Genomic DNA, 24753 nt, shown 5'->3' with positions numbered 1-24753 from the left:
CTTAATGGGACAAGCAAGCCTCACAACAAATAACAGTGAAGAACAGACCTGGAAATATGTTTTAATGACAGACAAGGGAAATATATCTACTTCTATTTCCATACATATATAATATGTATACATACATATCATATGTACACATATATTTTAATGAGTACCTTGTAAAGGAATTATAAAAATATGTATGCTATTTCATAGGGAGGAACTTTGTTTCACAAGAACTTAAAAAATGTCCTCTGGGTTCCATTACAGCTTTGTCTAAATATTTCAGCTCCCTTGTCATTACTGATTGTTTCCATTTTAACAAATAAACATGTTTTTTTCCCCCCCAATCACTTTAGCAGTGTTCAGAATCCACCCACTGACTTACATTCCCAGCCCACACAGATGTTAAGTGTTCCTTTTTTCTCCTTAAGCTTTGTTCAAATCGTGGATATGGCTGAGGGGAACGTTCAATTTAATGAAGGGAGAATGGACATTTTCCTGTAACCTAGAACACATCTCTTCTCTCCTTGGCTTAAGGGGGCTGGATTACAGTTTTTCTGTGGCCCACACATACAAGGCTTCTGATGCCCATTCTACATAATTGTAATCAGACAACAAATTGAAAGAAGAAAAATTAGACTGCTGCTAGGTGCCATCCTTGGTGCGTCCTGGCCTTCTCATGCTAATCTGTAAGAATGTACCTACCATCACATGCTGACTCACTCAGTCAGTGAGTAAGGCACACAATTAAAATCAGGATTGTTTTCAGTTAAAATATCAGGATTGCTGAGCAACTCCATTTCTCAGTCGTTCAGCTTTTCATAAGAGACATGTTGCTGTGGGTATAGTCCATGAAAGAGAATCACGTACTTCAAAACCACCAGCACTCAGTGAAAATTTGCCCTCATTTCCTGCCAGCTCCTTATCACTGCTAATTGTCCTCCACTGGCTGTCAGCCTGTGAAAACTCTGTGGGTGTTCAGTTAAATAGTCGTGGCTCAAATTTGGGTCCAAACTGAAAAATCCAAGTAGCCTTCACGTTTGGCCTCTCCATTCACCCTAACGCCCTCTTCCCCAACGCCTCACCAAGGAGATTCCACAGTGTGCCAGCCCTGCTGGACTAGGGCTCTCGTGACTGATGCCCAGATGGCAGGAAGGCAGGCGTTTGTGTGGGTGACACAGCCTCTCCCGCCATGACTGTCAGAGGAAGCCAGAGCAGCTCAGAGCACAATCTCTTTCTCGAATGTCAGATTCAAGTGGAACACACCCAGAACCTGTGCATGGGGTCTGCTCAGACCACACCCTTGCCCTTCACGAGAGCCATGCAAGTAGGACCTTTGAGTCTCTGTGAGGGAGCTTTGGTGGGGTGAAGGAGGTTGCAGTGTCAGCCCTAAATTTGAATTTCTTTGCTTTTCTTGGCGTGTGCTTAATCTTAAAAAGGAATTTTCTGTCTGGAGCAAACTTGTGGGGGAAAGAGAACATTTGTACAGAAAGAGATGTTCTTGGCAAGCGTGTGCTATGTTTCCCTCACATTATTGAAGAGTGGAGTGTTTGAATATGGTGTTTTTGTTTGGTTGTTTCCCTTATGGCTCAGTTTCCCCTTCTGTTTGCTTTTAGAACGAAGTACAGTCTTAGGCACAAGTCTGCCGTGGAAACAATTAATGAATAATAGTTGGTGTGTACATGCACACACACACGTGAAGAAACCTTTTATTCAGAGATGCCTTTAGACATTATGACCAAGTCTTTCTAATTCACTTGTGACATACCGGTAGTGTAAGCCATTGAGATAATGACTTATACAAAGATTCACAAAATGGAAAATTGAATATGGGCACCTGAGTTACTCTTCCCTCCTATTCCAAAGCCCACAGTACACGGCCTCTTGCAAATATAATTTATTTTCACCCTGAAAACATTGTGGTACAATGGCAAATATTTTCTTGAATTAGAAATGTATGTTCATATATTATTCATGATAACAAAAAGGAGGGAGACTCTCCTTTTAAAACACAATAGTTATTTTCTTAATTTCAGGATTAAATATGGAAGGTAAAAAACCCACATGAAAATAAGAGCATCTTTGGACATTAGAAAATTGAAAAGAAAAAGATAACAGGATTACTAGATTGACAGGCTATGATCATCTCTGAAAATTGTACTTAGTAGAAAAGATTAGTGAATACTTCTATAAGTCTGTTAATACCGCCAAGATTTTGAAAGCAGACCTTTAATCAGGACTTAGAATAAAGTCCTGATGTGACTAAAGAAATCAGCTTGATTAGGCAGCTGTGGCTCAAGACGAAGGGCACCAAACAGGGGATGGGAAACTGGGTTCCAGGTGCTTCTGGCTCTGCCCCTCACTGACCTTGGGGCCCTGACAAGTTCCCATGCCTTTGGGGACCCTCTTTGGTTTCCTTCTCTGAGAAACTGAAGATTAGGAAAGTCAAATTCTAAGGTCTTTGCACTTAGAAAATTCCTTTATTCTTTAACATCTGGAGGTTTCATCACTTAGGCAATCGAAAGTCATTGTTTCTACCTAACTCAGAGATCAGGACAAATAAAGGACGGACATTATGGCGGCACACTGCAAGAGTGGTGCTTTGCATCATTAACTCTGAGGGGAGTGATTATCTGAGGAAGAAAGAAGTGTCTGTGGCCCTGCCTGGGAGCCCTTAGGTCAGGCTTCCTTTCTTGAATTCCCTGCCTATTTACCACTATTATCCCTGGGCTGGCCTTCCTCCTCATTTCCTTGGAATGTGCCGTGCTCAATTAGTCCGTTGATTAAAGCTCCCAGTCACAAGTTTAAAGCTGCCTGGTATGTGCTTCCCTTGACCTGCCTTAATAACTCAGTAGTTCATGTGGCTGCCAAGGTTACATTAAAATTCACCTACACAATACGTTGTAACTGTAAGAACATTCTTCTAGGCGTGTTTTCATTTTATACTTATTAGTGATATTGCAAACTATTCTTGTAGGAAAAATAACATTATTTTATTTTGTGTTTGCTCTAGAAGTTATAACAAAGCCAAAGATCTCAGGACCATTTCAGAACTTCAGATGGAACATTTGGCAAACAGCATGTTTCCATACACTTTCAAATCATTTAATTGGGCTTCTTAAGTAAACAAAAGGGTAAACAGAAGTTGCTTGTCCAGTTTATTTTTCATGTCACTACTCAAGTGATCACTGAAAATTCTTGCAACATTTCATATGCCAAGATTTACCTTCTTAACCTAAGTTTTATGTTAGACGTTGGTTTCCATACAGAATCATCGTATCCATACTTAGGAGTTCTTGTTCTTAGTTAATGAAAAAGTTGGTTATGAGGTTAAGTGCTTGTCTTTCATTATGAAATAGATCAATTTGGGGAAATAAGATTCTGGTACCAATTCCAATAATGATCACCAACTCCCTGTCTTACAGTTCAACTCAATTCTGACAACCACCTACCTGGAGAGAGTGTCAGATTCCACAGGTTAAGGACTCAGTCCCATAAAATTGTCCACACTTCAGATGCCAGTCGCAAGTCTAGGTTGTCTGTTATGAGTGCTTCTGACCAGTTGGCTATAAATCAAAGGTTCCCACCACCTCCTTGAATTTGATTAATTTGCTAGAGTGGCTCACAGAACTCAAGAAACCAGTTTACTCGTTAGATGTATCAGTTTACTATAAAAGAGTATAACTCAGAACAGCCAGATGGAAGAGATACATAGGGCAAGGTGTGGGGAGATGGCACAGAGCTTCCATGCCATCTCTGAGCAAGCCATTCTCCCCAGATCCTCACTGTTCACCAACCTGGAAGCTGTCCAAACCCTATCTTTTGGGGTTTTTCTAGAGGCTTTATGACAGAGGCACAAATGATTAAATCATTGACCTTGCCCCCCATCCTTAAGTGCTTTCCAAACGTCACCTCATTAACATAACAAAAGACACCTTTTTCACTCTTAGCACTTAGGAAATTCCAAGGGTTTTAGGAGTTCTGTGCCAGAAACAGGACAAAGACCAAATATACACTTCTTGTTATAAATCACAATATCACAGGAAACAAAACATATTTTACTTTATAATTTATAGTCTCTTCTCTTTTTTTAATGAAATTTTATTGGAGTATAGTTGCTTCACAGTGTTGTGTTAGCTTCTACTGCACAGCAAAATGAATCAGCCATACATATACATATATCCCCTCCCTTTTGGATTTCCCTCCCATTTAGGACACCACAGTGCATTAAGTAGAGTTCCCTGTGCTATACAGTATATTCCCCTCAGGTACCTATTTTATATATAGTATCAGTAGTGTATATGTGTCAATCCCAATTCCTCCAACCCTGCCCCTTTCCCCCTTGGTATCCATACATTTGTTCTCTACATATATTCTCTTCTATAATGCTTTTATATTATAGAATCTATCTTGGCTAAATTTGGAAATGGAATTTTGAAGAATGGAGAATTTTTGAGAATTTGAAGTCTTTTAGCAATGTGGCCCTAATCTGTTTCTCCCTTTACTGAAAAATCTCTCTTGAATTGACTTGAGTTTTACAGGAAGTATGCAAGAAGCCTTGGGTCCCAAAGTGCTAGCTAGAGAAAAGATAGTTCACACACTGCCTTAAGGAATATTCTCTGCAAATGCTTGAATTAGCAATACCTAAAGTAAAACTTTTATAGAAATAAAGCGTGATTAAATAATACAGTGTTTTACATTTCAGAATAAAGTATATTTAGTGTACAGAATATGATTGAAAAAGTTTTCTAACATGCCAACAACATTGTATTCCTTTGTCTATATGAGATATGAAAGCAATGTGCATCATTTCTCTATAGTTGATTTAATAAAAGTATTGGGCATAGAAACAAATGACCATGAGCATTAATAGGATAGAATGTTAGGCAACTCACTTTTTAAGATCTTCAACTGGAAGGAGCTTCGTTTTGTTTTGTAGTGGCTGGACACTTACATTAAAATAATGGAAAATAATTAGAGTTAACAACAGCAAGTAGCAGTATGTTGTTCTTTATAAATTGAAATTTAAATCTGTTCAATTTATGTAGCATATACATGTGGATGCTAAACCAATCTATGTTATACTGTGAGAAATGTGAAAGCAAGTCAAATTTTGAATATTGCTAAGTTATTTAAAAGACCCAAAAGGCACCTTTGCTAAACTTTTTTTAAACCACTGGTTATTTTTCCAGACATCAATGAATGTGAAATTGGAGCACACAACTGCGACAGACATGCTGTATGTACCAACACGGCAGGAAGCTTCAAATGTAGCTGCAGCCCCGGGTGGATTGGAGATGGCATTAAGTGCACTGGTGGGTTGGAAAATAACAGAAACTGCTTCTCATGAACTGCATGGATTATAAACATGAAAATATCAACTCTGTAATGAAAAATTTAATTTGTGTTTTACTGATTAATAAATGTCACATTTTCTGTTCATAATGATGTGTGACCTCTTTCCTTAAGATCTGGACGAATGCTCCAATGGAACCCACATGTGCAGCCAACATGCAGACTGCAAGAATACCATGGGCTCTTACCGCTGCCTCTGCAAGGAAGGATACACAGGCGATGGCTTCACTTGTACAGGTAGGCTCCTGTTGGAAACAGCTGTGTAAACGGCAGTCAGAAAAGCAAGGTGCTCCATGTCTTTCAAACCATCAATTCTTTTCTGAAGGCTGGGTCAGTTATAGACAACTTGGAACAGAAAATATTGGTTACTTGAAACGACATTCCTGTGGAATGGAAATTTGTAGCTGACTCAATTAGGGAGACCTCAGAAACTAAGTATATATATACATAGATGTATATATAGTTATATAGTTGATATATGTGTCACAGTATGTAATGATGTCATGAGTTTAAAATAAATCACACTTCCTTTCATAACCCTTAGCCTTTATATTTTTGTGCCTGTTTCTCACTGCTGACTTGTTTTCCATGTTAAAACCAAGTGTGAACTTGCTGTAGGGACCTATGTGAGGAAAAGAAATTAGACATTCTGGATCAGATCAACAGCATATATTTTTCTTCCACTTGCCATCGTTGTTATCATCCCACATTAGTATAAGTAAGAATTTCATAACTGCTTTGAAAGGAATTCATTCACTTCCAGTTTTACAATATATTAATGAAATTTTCTTCTCAGTGCTAATGAATAGTCACAGAATTACTGTGAACTATTACATACATTTAAATATGTATGATTAGAAGCATGATTATAAAGATATGATATATACACTTATCATGACCATGTATATACAGACAGCACTTTTTAAGTCAGTGCGTTGGTATTATATAAGATATTGAGGTACATTTTTCATTGGCCGTTAGGTAGCATAGAAGCTCATAGGACCTGAAGCATCAGTTTATCCTGAGCACTCTGCTCACAAGAAGTCATTTAAACATAAAAGGGGCTGAGGGCCAGTAAGTGATTTATCTGGATTTTGTTTTAGCTCACTAAAAGTTTTATCGTACTTGAAATTGTTTTTGCTTAACCCAATGAAGTTTTGTCATCAAAAACTTCCCATTGCTTTTTAGAAAATATTCCAAGTTTCATGTACCAGGCATGTATGGTTCATGTGTTTGATATTTAACACCTGTGATTAGTAGCAAAACTCAGAAGAGATTAAGCAGGAATTTTTGGTCTCCTCTATAGTTGCTATTCTAGGTCTTTTGCTGCCCATCTGAGCAGAGCCTGAAGCTTAAGAATCAGGCACAACCATGACATGTTATTTCCTGTCATGGATGCGTCCTCATGTTGATGATCCTGCTTGCAAAAGTCTTAGTGGGAATGATCTGTTTGACTTATTACCCATTAGAGATAATTTAGCATTCAGGATTCTGTATCTGAACCCCATGTTTACTATATATTCAATATTAGTATTCAAAAGGGAAAAATTGAGTTTAATGTGTCAAGTAGAAATTATGATGAAATACCGCTACCCTCAGGAAGCTGACAATTATAAAAGTTGTTGGACCTGAGGAATCAGAAAACTCCTAAGGAAGAGTAACTTGTGTTTCTGGCTGTAGATCTTGATGAGTGCTCTGAGAATCTGAATCTGTGTGGCAATGGCCAGTGCCTAAACGCCCCGGGAGGATATCGCTGTGAATGTGACATGGGCTTTGTGCCCAGTGCTGATGGGAAAGCCTGTGAAGGTAAGTGATGGGCAAGCTGCCGGGGGCCTTGCAGGGCCTGATGAGATCAGTTTATTTAAACATTCCTGATGCCTTTCATTTGTTTGTTTTTTACACCAAGTTGTGTTTTGGCTTCCCATCTAACCTGGTCAGTTCAGTTTGTGGAGAGATTGGGTCTCCAGCTGGACCATTTCTCTTTGTGTAGAGAAAATCTCAGCTATTGGGCCATAAGCTGCACATCCAGCCTTGGCCAGATGGTTTGCAAGAGCACACCCATTAGTCATAGGAGAATGGGGATAACCCAAGTCAGTGCAGCATATTCATCCCCATTGCTGGTGGAAAGAGCTCAAAGTGCTGGTGCCCTGATAGTGAAGGATTCTTTTCAAATATGGAAACACAGCTTTTAATCTCTGCTATGGTTTTGTTTCTAGAAATAAAGGCTTTAAAATAACAGCAGAGTGGATAGTCTTGTCTGTAGGTAGAGCAATGTCCTGGCTATGTCTCACATGGTCTCCAAATATCTAATACATATGAACGTGGAACAGTCTTTCGCAAATCCACTTAGTAAGGAACCCCTAGGGATGATACCATATGTCAAGATGTCTCTCAGCGTAAGGCTCCATCTTCCCGAGAAGTGTTGGTCAGACAGGAAGTGTCCTGAGAGCCTGCTGGCTGAGGATGGATCCCACTAAGAAACACAAGATTCTTCTCTTTACCCACACTTGTCAAATGTAAGCACATTATCCCTCATTGAGAAGAATTAGTGACCACAGTGAACTGAAAAAATTTCAGTAGAAATAAACACATGGTAACGATTGACAGTAGAGGTTTAAACAAGACCCTGATTAATGTCTTAACTAATCGCTGTTGCTTGTTACTAGGACATTAACTCCAAGTCAGTCTTTAGCTGTGACATGTATACTCATTCCCTCATATAGTTCTATGTAAATACTTTTCTTTGTTATGGAACCATTGGATGTTCTTTATACAGTTTATATGAAATAGGCAGAGTTTGATATAAAATTCCTCTGAGGCAAGAAACTAATTATGCTCTTGATCATGTGCCTGATGCCTTGTTTACTTCTGTTACTGTGAACATCCAAGGAAAACAGGTACTATGCCACCTCTGGGAGCAGAAATAGGCACAGTGAAAGTTTTGCTTCCCTTAATGCTATAAGGGAATGTTTTGTTTGTTTGTTTGTTCTTAATATAAATCATCACTGGCAGAGTGTTCATGGCTATTAAAAGCCAGTCTCAAGGCTGCAGATGTGCCTGCGTGCCAATTACACAAGCAGTATGTTAATGTGAGGCAGGGACAGAGGCCTGGAAAAAGCCTCCGCAGGTTTTAGATCTCCATCAACAACTGCAAACACACACCGTGGTACTAGGAACACAGAGAACTATAAAAACTGATGATAAAAGTTACCACAAAGCCTTTGTGGTTCTTAACATTTTAACTCACAACAAAAACAGTGAATGTATAGATAAGAACAACCAAAGAATTTAGTCTAAGTTGGCTTGTTTGGCTCTTAACTTCACAAAAGCAATGTGGAGCTACGCAAAACACCGTAATGAGCTACATATACATAAAATGCTTAGCCCACTGCTTGGCACGTCATAGGGGCTGAGAAAAGTTCTCACCTAGGAGACTTCCTTACAGATGACAGATATCTGAAAGTCTATAGGAGAAGGACCTAGGTCGATGTCAGATAGTCTTCATTTTCTTAATAATAACATCCTTTGCCTAATTACATTAGGCAGTTTCTTTAGCAAAGAAAATAATTTAATTTCTCCCCCTTTTCCTCCTTTCCCAAGATATTGATGAGTGCTCTCTTCCAAACATTTGTGTTTTTGGAACCTGCCACAACCTCCCTGGCCTGTTCCGCTGTGAGTGTGAGATCGGCTACGAACTGGACAGAAGCGGGGGGAACTGCACAGGTAAGGCATCCATTTGCCTGGAAATCTGCTCCCAGGCGTCCCAGGGGACCCAGCTGTTGGGGCCTTGCAGGATCGCACAGGGATATGCGCAGAGTCACAGAAGAAAAGCAGGGATGAAGAAGCATTAGGAACCACAGAATAAATTTCTTCAGACCTGGAACTGATTAGATGTGAGCATGCAGAGGGAAAAGTTGAAGAGAGTTGAAGGTGCAGAGTTAGTAGCCTAGAATCGAGCTCATGGTTACAGAGGCATGTTCCGGGCTTGCCGTGCCTTTTCTCCTTGGGCACATTTTTGGAGAGTTTCCTTTTGAAGGCTGTGCCCTGGGATCATGGGTTTTGTCTTGAACTTCTCTGCTGAGACACCCACTCCTTCCGAGCCCTGGCCTGTTGGTGGTCACCAGAGAACGCGGTACCTAGAAGTCAGCCGCCCACTTCTAGTGTGTCGATCATTTTCTCGTAGAGCAAAGAACTCTTCAGGACCATTAAAAAAAAAAAAATTAGAAAAGCCGTAGCGGGCACTCTGTAGACCCTCACTGGTTGATCTCAGCACTGAGTTAAGACTCTGAGAGCCATTTTCAGTTCTCCACCCTAGCGTCCCCTTCGATTCAAGGATACTAAGGAAATAGTTCCATTCTGTATGGGCTCAGGACTTCAAGAAAACCCTAATTTTTCCAGCTGTCTAAACAAGCCGTGACTCAGTGGCTCTCCAGTTATGACCACCTCCCTGAAATTGCTCAGGACTAAGGTATTCTTGCCCAAGCACACCTACTCCTCTTGGATTTTCAAAAAACTATTATGACACCAAGCCGGCCTCTAGCACACAGCAGGAAGTCACCTCTCCACCGCCATGCCTTCTCCTCAGTTCTCCAAATCCCCACCAGCATCATTCTACCTACCCTGATTCCTGTTAGTCTATCCTGTCCCTCTAAGGTCACATGCAATTTGAGCAAAAGAATTTTCCACAGTGGAACCTCCAAGAGGGTTACCGGGTCCGAGCAGGAGGACCGGAGCAGAAAGTATCATCCTCATTTCCCAGTCTCTTCTCTCTGAATCAGCGTGTCTGTTCTTGAACATTTTACAAGTATTCAAAATAGACAAAAGGATTGCACAGGGGTGGAATTCGCCAAAACCCATGTCTTAAATATCTGGAATTCTGTACTTGTTTTTGGAATAGAAACTGAAAGGGAAATATTCAACCCAGCTTCAGTGATGGGAGAGAGACTCTTAACAGGCCTGCAGAAACACGCTAAGCCTTGTGTGTGTGTTTGTGCTTGTGCTCAGCCGCACCGAGGCAAGCACGCCCAGCGGGGGAGGCAGCAGAAGTCGCCGGCAACTGACGGTTCCCTGGGACATCTTGCTCTCATTTGATAAAATAACAAGCTGCACATATTAAATATGTTTTCTTAAAACCCGTGTCTGAAGTTTTGGTTGACCGAGGTCACAGTAGTGTTTTGCTTTCAGTTACCTTCACTGAAATATTTTTCCTAGTTCCAAAGTTATATTTTCTCCTGATGACAAATTTGAATGCTAAATGTGTTCCAGGGGAAAAAGACCAAAGACTATGACATATTTCCTTCCTGAGGGGTTTTATTTCAGAAGTGGAAGACTGTATTTCTAGGGGTAATTACAACTGGAAACTCTTAAAAATTCTAGTTGGGAGCCCTAGATTTGGTGCTACCGTTTTATGGTGATGCCTTCCCCCGTGTTGGCACGGGTGATAACTCTGCCCTTTGCTGTTTGGTTTTAGATGTTAATGAATGTCTGGATCCAACCACGTGTATCAGTGGGAACTGTGTCAACACCCCAGGCAGCTATACCTGTGATTGTCCACCCGATTTTGAGCTGAATCCAACTCGAGTTGGCTGTGTTGGTAAGATCTTAAAAACTTTTCAGAGAACCATACCGTTTGTTATTTTTAAAGCAACATTGAACGTTGCATTCTCAAATTTTTAAAAAGTAATCGTATAAAAATTTAAACATTTCCTAAATATGGTTTATACTTTCAGGTCCTTTTCTCTAGGTAAATTCCCAGTATATGTGTTTGGGCACTTTTTAGTTTCTTAGTAAATTATGGTTATTAAACAGTCTTGGAAGTGGGTTTGAATTTTCAACCCTTACGTAGAAAGAATTTGCCTGATGCTTTTTTATTTGTATATGGTAAATAGATACCCGCTCTGGAAATTGCTATTTGGATGTTCGACCTCGAGGAGACAATGGAGATACAGCCTGTAGCAATGAAATTGGAGTTGGTGTTTCCAAGGCTTCCTGCTGCTGTTCTCTGGGTAAAGCCTGGGGCACTCCTTGTGAGCTATGCCCCGCTGTGAACACATGTAAGTGGACATCCTCCTAGTTATTATTATTATTCCAGCTCAGTCCCGTTCTCCTTTCTAGCTCCAGAGAATAGAAGCCACAGAGGGAGGGAGCTGCCACTGGTCTCTACTCTTTAATCAGGGAGGGGAGATCAGTCCTTCCAGCCCTGTTGAAGAATCCCACTCCCAATTTGGAAGTCAGAACAAGTCTCCAGTTGGCTTGCACTAAAAGGTCAAGTAGGGCAGGCAACATCTCATTTCTGTCTGAGTGAAAAGAAGATAGCAGTATTTTAAAGAAGATTTTCCAGGCTAGGTTACTTATATTAGGACACGTTGATCTCTCCTCTTGTCATCTATTGGCTAGTCTTAGAAGCTCTAGGACAGATGGGAGTTTCCCTGGGTGAAAAAGAAGCAATTAACTAAGCAAATATGAAATGGAAAATCATTCCATTCTTATGGTATGCCTTGAAAGAAAGCTTTAGAGTGTGATTTTAAGGACATAATGTCTTCTAAAAACATAAAAGGCTTTCCTTTATTCTAAGTGGATGCTGTATTACGATTTAGAGTCAGATGTAGCTTCTGGGGCAAAGGTCAGTGGCTGCTGCTTACAGGGTATATTGGGATAGGTATTGATTCTTTCCTTGCTGAAGGGTCACTTGTTTACTTTTTCTAAAATCATTTGTTGAGTACCTAGAGGATGTACTTTGTGTGTGCAGAGGTGATAATTCATGGATAATTGGATGGCTAATTCTAGTCTAATGGGTAGTTCCTGCCTTCCAGGAGTGTACAGTCTAGCAAAATATGACCTAAACATAAGAGCTGTAATTCAATGTAGACCTCAATAAGGGAAGAAAGAAGAGCAGACTCAGTGCCGTGAGTGGAAGAGAACACCTGGTTCCAGTTAGGACTGTGTCACTTGCCACCCATGTAACTTTGGAGTCAGCAAGCCTGTTTCCTCATTCATAACATGCCTCATAGGATTAAATGAAATCACTCATGTAAAGCACTCAGCACAAGGATGGATGCTTGGCAGGCACCTCCTTCTCTCCTTTATTCAGAAAGGGAAGTCAGTTGTGATTGGCAGTGTGTGGTGGTAACTTGGTGCATTTTTTTTTTTTTACTTGGTGCATTTTTTAATTGGGGCTTGAAGGAAGGGTGTGACATGAAAGAGGGGACTTAAAAAGAGTAGATGATTGCAGAAAGGGGAGAGAAAAATAAAAGAGGAGGATAGTTAATTTCACTGATGTTGAAAGAATCAAAGCAAGATGGTTAGGTGGGGTGCAGGGGGAGTCAGTTCTATTGAGTAACAATGATTAGCCAAGCAATAGAGGTCCACCCCACCTTAAACTGGATCAGAGCTAGAACTGGAATACATACATATATACATGTATGCATATATACATAAAATTTCAGAAATCAAAGAGGGGGATTATCAGATTTGGAAAGACCATGATCAATATGGAAGAACTGATTCTTACAGACGCTTATCAAGATGATACAGCAGATTTGGGTCATTCTTATCCATATGTTCCTGTATGGACCACACTGCTGGTGCATGGCACTGAAAGAAATGTTTTCGAGTGAAATACTTGGATGACAGAATTAAGGGAGGGAATCAAAGGACACTGTAAAAAGTTGGTTTTGGAAACCAGGGGAATTAGTGTTGCCATCAGTAGAAACAGAGGGGCAAGAAAACTCTCTAGTCATTAAGGAGAGAAGTGGGATGGGAACCAAGAAAGAACAGCTTTTCCTAAGGCTCTGTTTGGAAAGGGTTTTGGAGACAAGCTGATTAACAATATTAAGGGAAGTTGTGATTCCCAGGAAATAAGACTGAACAAAACATAAAAATGGAGGAGATGGTTACAAAATAAAAAGGGAAAGAAAAATCTTTAAAAAGAAATAATGATGGAGATAGAGAATAAAATAGTTCATAAGAACATAAGACCAGAGAGGAGGCGGAAGGTTCAGAGACTGAGGACAGTAGCCTTACATTTGGCACACATAGAAAAAGCCATTTGAAAGGACAAGTGTATACAAAGATGTTAACCTGCTTCAGGTGAGTGGGGTAACTGCCAAAGCTTCCTGAAAATGAATATTTTCAGATGGATATGTCAGTTTTTCTCTTGAGGATACTATTTCTAGAAATTTTTGATTCAGAAGAACTCAGTCTGATTTTTTTGTTTGTTTGTTTCCATAGCTGAGTACAAAATTCTTTGTCCTGGAGGAGAAGGTTTTCGACCCAACCCTATAACGGTCATATTGGAAGGTAATTCTTTTTCGCTTATCTTAAAGTGCGCACCTTTGGAACTTCCTCGGTTTTATTTACAATGCTGTCGTTGTCATTTTGATAGATATCGATGAGTGCCAGGAGCTCCCAGGGCTGTGCCAAGGCGGGAAATGTATCAACACCTTTGGCAGTTTCCAGTGCCGCTGTCCGACGGGCTACTACCTGAATGAAGACACCAGAGTGTGTGATGGTAAATGGCCCTTTTAGGATGACAGGTTTTTTCAGATATTAAGAACTGACCTCAAAAACCAGCATACAGTTAGTCACCAGGGAAACTGAGACTCTAGCAATACAGCACAATAGTCTAAGTGCGAACATGGCCAGGAAACGATCCCACACGTGGCAGCTTGCGCTCATGTTAGTGACAGAATATCATGTCCGATACACCCTAAATCGCCCTCTTTTTTTTTTTTTTTTGAGAGAAATGGTGTTTTGTTATCTTGAGCCGTAGTCCTGTTTATGCCTGCAGAGTTTTCTATGCTCTTCAGAAAAGCCATTTTTATTGGAGTGGCACAGGTCTCATTTCAGTGGCTTCTATATTCTGGACAGTTCTGGGCTCTTCTTCTTGTCCTTTACCACTTATCATTTGTACTAAGCATTTAAATGAGCTTCTCTTTGGAGGCAGCCCCTTTGGTTTTATGATGCAAGTGATGACTTCTGTTCATCCTGTTTTACTGGGAAGATGGAGACTATCGACCACTGTTAGCTTTCAGAGCACGTGGACCACTGACCAGCGTGGGGAAATGGTTTTCATCTATATACAGGAGTCACACAACGGATTTGGGAAGAGAAGACCTCCCTGTGTCCTGGAGGGGAAATATTCCTCTGGTTCTCCAAAAGGCTTATTAGGTGACCTTGGCAGTGACAACCTTGTTGAGTATTAGTCAAGCATCACAATACACATGACACAGCTTAAGACCCATGGAGTTAACAAAAATTAGAATCAACCCCTGTGTTTGAAAATGGGGAAGGAGGCATGATATACCTACTTCTCTGCTGTCTTACCAGTGCAGATTCATGAAGCCAGTTTTTGATGGCTTCGGGATATATCATATCCTTCCTGAGATTTTGTGAGCATATGAAGTACCTAGCTATCTTCCTGAAAGATACTTGAGAATTATAATTTCTCCACATTACCATCACTGCACGTGTTTGAGGATGTTTTGGACTCATTTATGAAGAACTCATATCAGAAGGTAAAATGTCCTTTTCCAAAACTCCTCTCCTGAAAATGCACACATTAGCACAGACTAAGGACACTGAAGAATGAAACATCCATTTTCCTTATCCAGTTTGCGAAGTGCCCTGTGGATTTTCTCCAAGACCATCAACATTTATATTGACCCTGAGTACCAGACCATTCCAAAGAGTGAAATTTCCGTATTCACATTCCACTTTCTCTTTGGATTATAGATGTGAATGAATGTGAAACTCCCGGAATCTGTGGTCCAGGGACATGTTATAACACCGTGGGCAACTACACCTGTATTTGCCCTCCAGACTACATGCAAGTGAATGGGGGGAATAATTGCATGGGTAAGTCCCAGCTTTTCTTTATAATGTATGTTTGGTCTTCATTTGCAAAGAGAAAAAGAGCTTCCGAGCCAGCAATTAGTCCTCAGCATTAAGTTACTCTAAGAGCGAGTACTGCCACACTTTCACTGAGAGAGCCTCCTCCCCTGTAAAGCATAAGCTGGGCCTTTTCTCACCACCTCGTGTGGGTGGTTGGGAGTTTTCTTTAAAATATAATGTTGGAAAATCCCAAACAAAGGTTTAATAGTACTTCTTTTGTTTGATTTTGGGTGTATCTTTATACAACTATATTTACAGCACTGACCTACAGTATTAAAACATCACATGAGTCGGAAATGAGAAAATCACTGCCAAATAGCAGTGGAGAATTGTTACTAGGAGACTGGGTGGAGAGTCACGTAAAGTTTATTAACACCGCAGCTACATAATGACTAAGTTCTGTGGCACAAAACAACAGGGAATATATTTCTCAAAGTCCTTTTTCTTGTAGCAGCATAGGACGATGGAGAGCTGTGTGAGAGCAGGCTTTTCCTGCCCTGATTGAAGTCAAGTTACAATACACTTCAAAAGAGATTCACTCCTTAAGTATCCCCTTAGAATCTCCCTGTCGTGATTTCCCCATGGCATCACCAGTCCCTTAACTTCCTCCTTTCCTCTAGATATGAGGAGAAGCTTGTGCTACAGGAACTATTACGCTGACAACCAGACCTGCGACGGAGAACTGTTGTTCAATATGACCAAGAAGATGTGCTGTTGTTCCTACAACATTGGCCGGGCCTGGAATAAGCCCTGTGAACAGTGTCCCATCCCAAGCACAGGTGAGTTTTAGTTTCACCGTTACCAGAAAGATAGCTCGGTACATTACCCACAAATTGTTGGGGAAAATGAATCTCAGCAAGGGAAGAAAAGGGTGCATCGTTGATCTTCATAAGAAAAGATTAGCTCACAAGGGCAAATAGTTAAATTCACAGTTTGATCTTAGTCCTTGCAGCTGAAAACTGAGTCACAGAATATGCTTTCTAATTTATACCCAGGTTCATTCACCAGACGTATAGACTCAGTATATCACAAAAATATAAACATCGTTCTCATTGTTATGGAGTCTGCTATATAAGTAAAAGTCTGGAAACATTGGGCAAAGCAGTATGACAAATAAGTAAACCGTAGTCCTATCAATTTTACTTATTTATAACTAATCTTGTTCCAGAAAGAATTCAAGGTGACCCACAAAGATTCAAATGTAAAATAAGAAGGCCTAATGCAAATGGCAAGCAAGGGTAAGAAACTCAGAGCAAGGAACAAGGGTAATACACAAGATCCAAGCTGGGAATTCCTACACACTTGCCAGCAACGAGCAATAACTTGGGCTCTAAACCTTCTAGCAGCTCATATAGAGGGAGATGTGATCGAATCCAAGAGTCTCAATGACCACAAAGCAAAATCAACACTAAAGAAAAGCAGAGAAGATCAACTCCTTGATATTGAGATCTCAGAGAAATTTCTTCTTATATCCTCATACAGAAAACTCCAAATAATGTTATCTGTTTGGAAAAAAAAAAGTCTAATTTACATCTTAGCAGTAAATGAAGCAAAAACTTTGGTGCGGTATTCTTATACGGTAGATGATATATGTCATATATATCATGATGACATCATTTACTAATGATGATCTAGATTATCTGATTGAATGAACTACCATGCAGAGCATTGATCTGAGAATTGTGTGGTACCTACTCCGTTCCCCACAGTGATATGTAAAATCCTAAACCTATTGTCTGGTGCTACCTGACAGTGCATAAAACAGAAGATTCTTTTTTAGTAAAATATACCATTTCATCCATTGTTTGCTCTGGAAATAGTATAATAACCATTACTTAGAATTACGAGTTGTCTCCACTCTGCAAGATGTTGTTAGACCAGGGGTTGGCAAACAAGAGCCCATAGGCCAAATCCAGCCCTCCTCCTATTTTTGTATGGCCCACAAGCTAAAAATAATTTTGACATTTTTAAATGGTTGGAAAAAAAGTCAAAGGAATGATATGTCATGACCTGAAAATTTTATGAACTTCAAATTTTAGTAAATAAAATTTTACTAGAATTCAGCCCCACTAATTTATTTACATATTATCTATGGTTGCTTTCGTGAAATAGTTGAGTAGTTTTAACAGAGACTGCACAGCTTGCAAAACCTAAAATATTTACTTTTTAGCCCTCTAAGAAAAAATTTGCTGACCCCTGATCTTGACCAATGGCCTTCAAATCTTTTGATCATACATACCTATCGTTAAAAAACCTGGAGGTTACACACACTTGCTGTGTGTATTTACAAGTAAAAGTATATGTGTATATGTCTCTATATATTTGTTTAAAAAATTATATTGAGAAATGAATTATTTTCATAAACTGTTCTATTATAAAATATACACAAAATTAATTTTAAAATTGGATTTTACAAAGATAGACATCCTAGTATTTTCTTTTTTACCTTGATGGATCATTGTACATTCCCCTGCAGACCACTTTGGAGATCTCTGATAAAGACTATCATTTACTTTCAGAAATATCTGTCTGAGTTTTAAGAATCTGCATACTCTTGGGCTTCCCTGGTGGCGCAGTGGTTGAGAGTCCGCCTGCCGATGCAGGGGACACGGGTTCGTGCCCCGATCCCGGAAGACCCCACATGCCGCGGAGCGGCTGGGCCCGCGAGCCATGGCCGCGGGGCCTGTGTGTCCGGAGCCTGTGCTCCGCAACGGGAGAGGCCACAGCAGTGAGAGGCCCGCGTACAGCAAAAAAAAAAAAAAAAAAAAAAAAGAATCTGCATACTCTTAATATAAAATGCAAGGTTTCGTCTTCATGTTGAATATTGGCCAAATCCAGGCATGGCTGTTCATTAGCTATGCAGTCTGCACACATTGTAGGAGTCCCTGAAATTTGTCTGGATGGTCAGTGGAGCTGGTGTGACACTTGTTGGAAGTGGACCCTAACTCCTTTTTTTATAAGGAAATAAAAGCACTAGGAAAAGAACGTGTTACGTTTTGATTAAAATACTTTTGGAAACCTTTTACTAATTTTCAGTAGGTTTGACCCATAAGGCAATGGCCGTCTTGAGCTTAAATTGATACCATGCTATACTGCTTACACTCATGATCTGGAATTACAGAATTGCAGAGTTAAAAGGGACCACAGATGACATTTAGTGCATCCTTTATTATCAACTTTGATGAATTCAGGTGAAGGAGAGAAAGATAAAGGGTCGGGGGGAGGGAGTGAGAGAGAACAAGAGAACTGCATCAAAAGAAATCCAGCTCCAAAACTTGAAGTAATGAGGTAAGTTGGTTGGTTGACTTGAATTAGTCATTAATAGACCTCCTATCAAGAGCTTAGCTAGATTTGACATGGTCTCCCCCAGTCTATCGAGGAAATGGCTTTTGTATACATTCATTAAATCCTAGATCCCTTAATGCAGAGTGGAAAGAGACACTCATGCCAGTCCCTGGGTTCAGAGCTGAACAACATCCTTATAGAAACCCAGATTCCTACAGGCAGGATCATACAAATAAGTGGCATATGATATAGAGACCTCTGCTTCTGCCTCATCATTACATCAACATGAGGTTACTTTTCCTTCAGTGCTTGTCTTAAGGAGAAGTTTACACCATCTGTAGAAATTTTCAGATTAATTTTTTATTTAAAATTTTTCAAAATACAGGTAAATACCTTTCAAGAATGTATACAAAGTAATTTTGTTCAGCCTAATTATTGCTCTCTGCTCACCCCTATTCCCACCCCGCCCACCCCACCTTTGTTCAATCACTGCAGATGAATTTGCTACACTCTGTGGAAGTCAAAGGCCAGGCTTCGTCATCGACATTTACACTGGTTTACCTGTTGGTGAGTTATGATGCCTTTGTTGGAACTTTTTGTCTCTGCCTTTGTGTTAAGAAAAGGAAGTACACACTGTTATTTTCTCAGTTTGCTTTTTTTTTTCTTAGAAGGAACAAATCATTAAACAGCGCCATTTAGCTTTATTGAAACTCTGATTCTTAGTTTGAAACAAACAGTACAGACACCCCGTGTAGCTCCACCTAATTGGCAGCAGCATTTGTCGGTCATGATTAAGGGGACTGGAAAGCTTTTCACAGAATTACAATCAAGCTTAGTTAAACCAACCCTGGGCATCAACAAAGAGAGATTCTGGGAGTAGGGCCAGTTGACGTTTGATTTGACTATAATTCCCAATCCTTCCATCTGACTAAGACCTGAGTTTAATATGACTGTTCATACCAATCCTTATGTGTAGGTGGATCAATTTTATCTCACATAGAATCTCCTCAGGTCATCTGCTTTGGGATTTTTAGATATGAAATTTAAAAAAAAAATCTTTCCAATCTGAGGCCCTGTCTGGTAACTGGAGCAGAGACCACTGCAGTGCTAGTGAAGCTTATGCAAGATTCAGAAGTATTGCACAGCGTCCAGCCAATGGAAGTGATGCCTTTGTGGTTTAAAACCAAATAACATAAAAGTAGATGGAAAGCTATTGCATTCTCAGAGTCTTTCCCCAGTGTGATGTATATGGATCCTTAGATGCCCCTCTTAATTCTGAGCAGTTGTGTCTAGTAGCAAACATCACCTTATTCCTAATAAGTAAACTGAAATCCACATCAGCCTTTCCAATGACCTTGTTTTAGAAAACAAGCGTCCGGTCCAGCAATCAGCCTGGCTCTCTTAGTGCCAAATACATATGGCTCCATAGTCAACGTCCAAAGAAACTTCATGATTTGGAAAGAAAACCTGTTAAATGGCATTGGCCTGAAACACCCGGCTCTAGCTGCTTTGTTTTTCCCCTTCCCAAAACAGATCTTTTCATTTCCTTAGAATCTCTGATCTGAGGATAAGTGGTCTTTTTTTTTTTTTTCTTTTTTTTTGCGGTACGCGGGCCTCTCACTGCTGTGGCCTCTCCCGTCACAGAGCACAGGCTCTGGACGCGCAGGCTCAGCGGCCATGGCTCACGGGCCCAGCCGCTCCGCGGCATGTGGGATCTTCCCGGACCGGGGCACGAACCCACGCCCCCTGCATTGGCAGGCGGACTCCCAACCACTGTGCCACCAGGAAAGCCCGGATAAGTGGTCTTTAATAGTAGAATCCATTGTCCTCCGTGGATGGACCAGGCGTGTACCCCAGCAAGGCCTACCTTCTAATGTTGGTAGCAGGCAAAGACTCAAAAGAGCATTAACATCATCCACTAATAAAACTGGAAAGGCTTCAGACATCATCTAGTCCACATCAGCTAGACCTTGCCTTACAGTTGAGGGGACAGAGGCCTAGACAGGGGAAGGGACTCAGCTGAGGTCACCTGGCTAATTAATAACAGAGCTGAGACCAGAATCCAGTCCCGACTCACAGCTTGCTTTGCCTCTAGCTCTTGAAAACTGGAAATGTGATAGTTAGCAGTATACTTATTGTTAGCAAATTCCAGCATGACAAAATATTTAGATGACTGAGAAACTTTGTTTTATTTAAGCTTTATACTCTTCTTCTGAAAGGTCTGAAGATTGTTGGCATATAGAACCCATTCGTGTGGGGTTAAAACTATAGCAAGTTTATTAATCTTGTCTTTAAACATAAACTTTTCCAAGTTGAAGTTCAAATGGAATCCATACAGGAAAAGAAAATATAATTTTTAATATATGCTTTTGCTCTTTTATGCCTAACAATGGCTAGAAATTTGACCCAGCCTGTTATTGTTAAAGTTGAAAATACATCTCTTATATTTAAAACAAATGAATGTGAACATAACATTTCATGTTTTAACCCGTACATAGTTCAAGAATGTCTGAATTTTTTTTTTCTTTTTGCTGATAGTGCATAGTTGTGATATTTCTTTGCCTAACTTTTTAAGAACATGAATGACAAATGTGTGAAAAATCTAAAACATAATTACTTGTATTCAAAATGGAAATATACCCTTTGATATTCTAAGCTGGGTTTTTTCCATTAAAGAGATCAATTTGTCTTCAAACAAAATCAAGCCCTTTAGAAAAAGGTCCAACATAAATCCATGTCCTGTCAAATTTCTCCTTTAAAACAGATTGGCTTTAGGGTGTGATTCTTCTGAAAGCTCTTGTGAGTTCCACTTAAGTCTATAGCCATCTTCTTACAACTTATGCAAACAAAGTATCTCGCAGAGGCTCCTGACTATGATACGTAAAGGAAAGTATCTCAGCAACAATAACAAAAACCTAATGGATTGGAAAGACCAAAGCTTTACATTCCCTCCCTGCTTCTGAAGTGTTTTGTGAAACTCTGCCAGAGGGCTGGTAGAGGGGCCCTCTGGGATAACAAGCACTTCGCTAATGGTTTTGTGAAGATTGTTTGACTGTGGAAAAGCATACGGGAGACAGGACAGCCTGTTAGCGGATTCCTGGTATCGAATCCCAACTCTGCCTCCTGTTGGCTGTACCGTCTTTGGCAAGTTCCATGCTCTGACTTGGCCTTAGTTCCATCATCTGCATCATGAGGACAGTCAGAGTACCTAGAGACCATCTCATAGGGTGGCCCTGCTGATTTGGTAACTAAATTCAGGTTAAATGCTTGAGAAATATACCAGGCATACAGCAAGGGAGACACTACTGTTACTGTCACTGTTACCGTTATTATCCTAGAGGACACTGAATGGTCAGGAGCTCAGAGCAGGTCAAACAACGAGTGGACCCACCAGGCTGGTGAGGAGACCAGACTTGCCCACATGGCTCCCTCACCCGCTGGCCAGCCTGCTTTAGCAGCCTGGGTCCTGGCTCTGCTCTCACTCCTACTTTGGTCCTGTTTTAATGCTCACTAACCCCACTTCCAGGTACTGGTTCTTAATTGAATACATATTAATTGGCACTTAACATTTGTCAGACAGTGTACCAGGGGCCAGTAACACCGTAGCGTAGAACCCAGCCCCAGCGCCTGGGCTTGGGAAGCCACAGTCTACTGTGACAGTCCTTCCTTGGTGCTTGCTCTCTCTCCATGGTCAGCTCAGGCCCAGCTTACATCCCCAGACCTGACTTACCTCCATTCGAAAGCCATGTGGAGGAAAAAGGGGGTGTTGAAGTGGAATTTGGAAGATCAGAGTTGGCCGTGACCATGGGCTCCTCCTCTGTTCTTCACCAGCTCTCCTCTCCCATTCTAGACCAACACCACCACACACTTGGGGTAGCGAGACCACTTTCTCTTGGCAGTCACCTTTATTCTACTCATCTGGTGCACAAGGCCCGGTGGGTACAAAGATGGCTCCTACCTGGACAAAGCCGATATTATAAAACAAAACCAGAAAAACAGATAGTCAGTCAGATAGACACATGAGTGTCTGACAAGCAGTCTAGTTATCTCAGTTTGCTCTTCACTGACGTCCCCGCTTCCATCACCACCCCAGCACACATGCACACACGCAAGCACATACACACACACTTTCTCTTCTTTGGCTTTAGACCTTACATAGAATGAATTAGAAGCAGCTGACTTTCAATGCCAGTTTACCCTGCCGAGGGACCACGTGCCGTTCCGTCACTCACACGTACCTACTCTGTTTCTAGATATCGATGAATGTCGGGAGATCCCGGGGGTCTGTGAAAATGGCGTGTGTATCAACATGGTTGGCAGCTTCCGATGTGAATGTCCAGTGGGCTTCTTCTATAATGACAAGTTGTTGGTTTGTGAAGGTAAGAGAGGCTGTCACTATGTCACATCCAGAAATGAGCCAACCGATGAGCTACATACCCACACACACATGTGGCCAATTTCACAACGTTGGAATTTCAGAAATCCATCTAACTCTAGCAGTACTGAAGGGCACCATGTGGATCAAAAGACATTTCATGTAAAAATTCCCTAACACGCAGCGGGAAAAGCAGGATGTCCATTCCCCAGCCCTCTCCCCCCACACACAATGTATTAGATTTCCCAGCTGATATGGAAAAGCCTTGAGATCCCGGGTGTGTCCAATAGATGGCTATTGTTTCACATTGCTTGAAAGTGGGCGTGAGTGGTGGGCAGTCATCTTGAGCTGAACCTCAAAATCAGTGTTCGCTTCCAAACGGAGCCTTTGCTCCCCCCAAGTGAAAACAAGGTTAATGCAAATATTTCAGATGCATGAGAGAATCCCAAATGGCAAGAACAGCAAATTCGATTTTATATGAAGAATGTTGGCATGAGTGCAAATGGTACTTTTTTCATTTTCAAATTACCTCCGCTTGCCATGTGTTTGTGATGTGATTCTGCGCATTCCTTACCGCACTTCATATTTTTCCGACATCTGGGGAAGATAGTGTTCTTTTACATTTTAGTAAAAGGGACGTTCCTGGTTATTAAATATACCATGGGCCCTAGAACAGCTAGAATAATTTTCTATTTAATACTTAGAGTCTCTAGCAGAGTTTCTGTTCATGTTAGAGCATGTATTAGAGCACATAGGTCAACGTTTTAATATTAAAAAATCTTTTTCTCCTAAACTGGGGACCACTTATAGACCACGAGTCAAGTTACAGCCCCAAGCACATGCTTGTTAAATTCTCCTCACCAGGCTTTCTCTTCCTGTGGCCAAGTTGGCCCACATTCCTTCCTCTGCCTGCTCTGCGGGGGAGTGGGAACAGGGTGACAGCCATTCCTAGCCTTCCTAAGGAGATAGTCATTTGGGGCTTTGGTTCGGGCCCTGGGCTTCAGATCATCAAGGATCAGGTGTGGGGAGGAGGCATGATGTGGGAATGGAGAACAAAGCCCACAGCAGGTGACCTTATAGTGCGAGAGGTGGCCGCCTGCTCACAGCCACCGTCTTCCACCTGTTGTACATGCCTCAGGATGTCTTCTCTTCCATTCTCTTCCATTCTGGTTACTTGACCCAGGTGCCTCTTTGGCACTTATATCTGCTGAAGCAGCAGCCGTTGGCCAGAAACCAAAGGTAAGGCCACCCAGGACCACCACGTCAACCTAGACCTTGCTACACACATGAGACTGAAAACCTACAGCTGTACCAGCGTAAGGCACTTTGCTGTCAGGGTAGCATTCAGTGGATATGGAGATTACAAAGCGCTCCAACTTTTGGTTTCCGTTTCGTAGGATATCCATCTTCAGGGTGAATGTTTAATCCAGGGTCCGCTGCTTCCCGGCACACTCTTAGCTCGCAGAATCAGAAAAGGAAGGTTGATTTAGTACATGCCTCAGCCAGACTGAAATTGGAATGGATTCCAGAAGTGATTTAGGGAGCATCCATGCGTCTGCCCTCCCCAAGTATGTATATAATCAGATGTTAGGCATCTGATGCATTACAGAAATGCTTGTCTGTGACACCGACTGGCTTCTCCAACTACACAAGGTACCCTCTGTGTTTCTGTACACCCTTAATGAAGAGCAGGGCAGGCCTGGTGGTGAGGTGCTGCTGGGTCCTGGGTCCACTGTAACCCAAGGTAGGCATATTCTGCTTCTGTATCTGTTGTACAGAGAGGCACACCCCGTATTAGACGGAAATTCCCACTGACTGCCAATAGTCCGGAGGTTTTCCCACCACAAAAGCACACACCTAGG

The 24753-nt window shown here is 41.2% G+C and overlaps 1 protein-coding gene across 1 annotated transcript in view; it reads left to right on the top strand.

Annotated features, from left to right (window-relative positions):
• Positions 1–24753, top strand: part of FBN1 (fibrillin 1) — a 254966-nt gene that overhangs the window by 173413 nt on the left and 56800 nt on the right. Inside the window, exons 33-44 of the mRNA XM_060096792.1 lie at positions 5178–5300; positions 5455–5577; positions 7021–7146; positions 8941–9063; positions 10811–10933; positions 11229–11393; positions 13570–13638; positions 13724–13849; positions 15073–15195; positions 15852–16010; positions 19012–19083; positions 22770–22895. Coding sequence (XP_059952775.1) covers positions 5178–5300; positions 5455–5577; positions 7021–7146; positions 8941–9063; positions 10811–10933; positions 11229–11393; positions 13570–13638; positions 13724–13849; positions 15073–15195; positions 15852–16010; positions 19012–19083; positions 22770–22895 — 1458 coding nt within the window. The remainder of the gene's footprint in view (positions 1–5177; positions 5301–5454; positions 5578–7020; positions 7147–8940; positions 9064–10810; positions 10934–11228; positions 11394–13569; positions 13639–13723; positions 13850–15072; positions 15196–15851; positions 16011–19011; positions 19084–22769; positions 22896–24753) is intronic.

Source organism: Mesoplodon densirostris, chromosome 4 (assembly GCF_025265405.1).
Source record: "Mesoplodon densirostris isolate mMesDen1 chromosome 4, mMesDen1 primary haplotype, whole genome shotgun sequence".
NCBI classification, from domain to species: Eukaryota; Metazoa; Chordata; class Mammalia; order Artiodactyla; family Ziphiidae; genus Mesoplodon; species Mesoplodon densirostris.
The sequence above is the reverse complement of the archived record's forward strand: the minus strand, read 5'-3'. Positions and strand labels throughout refer to the sequence as shown.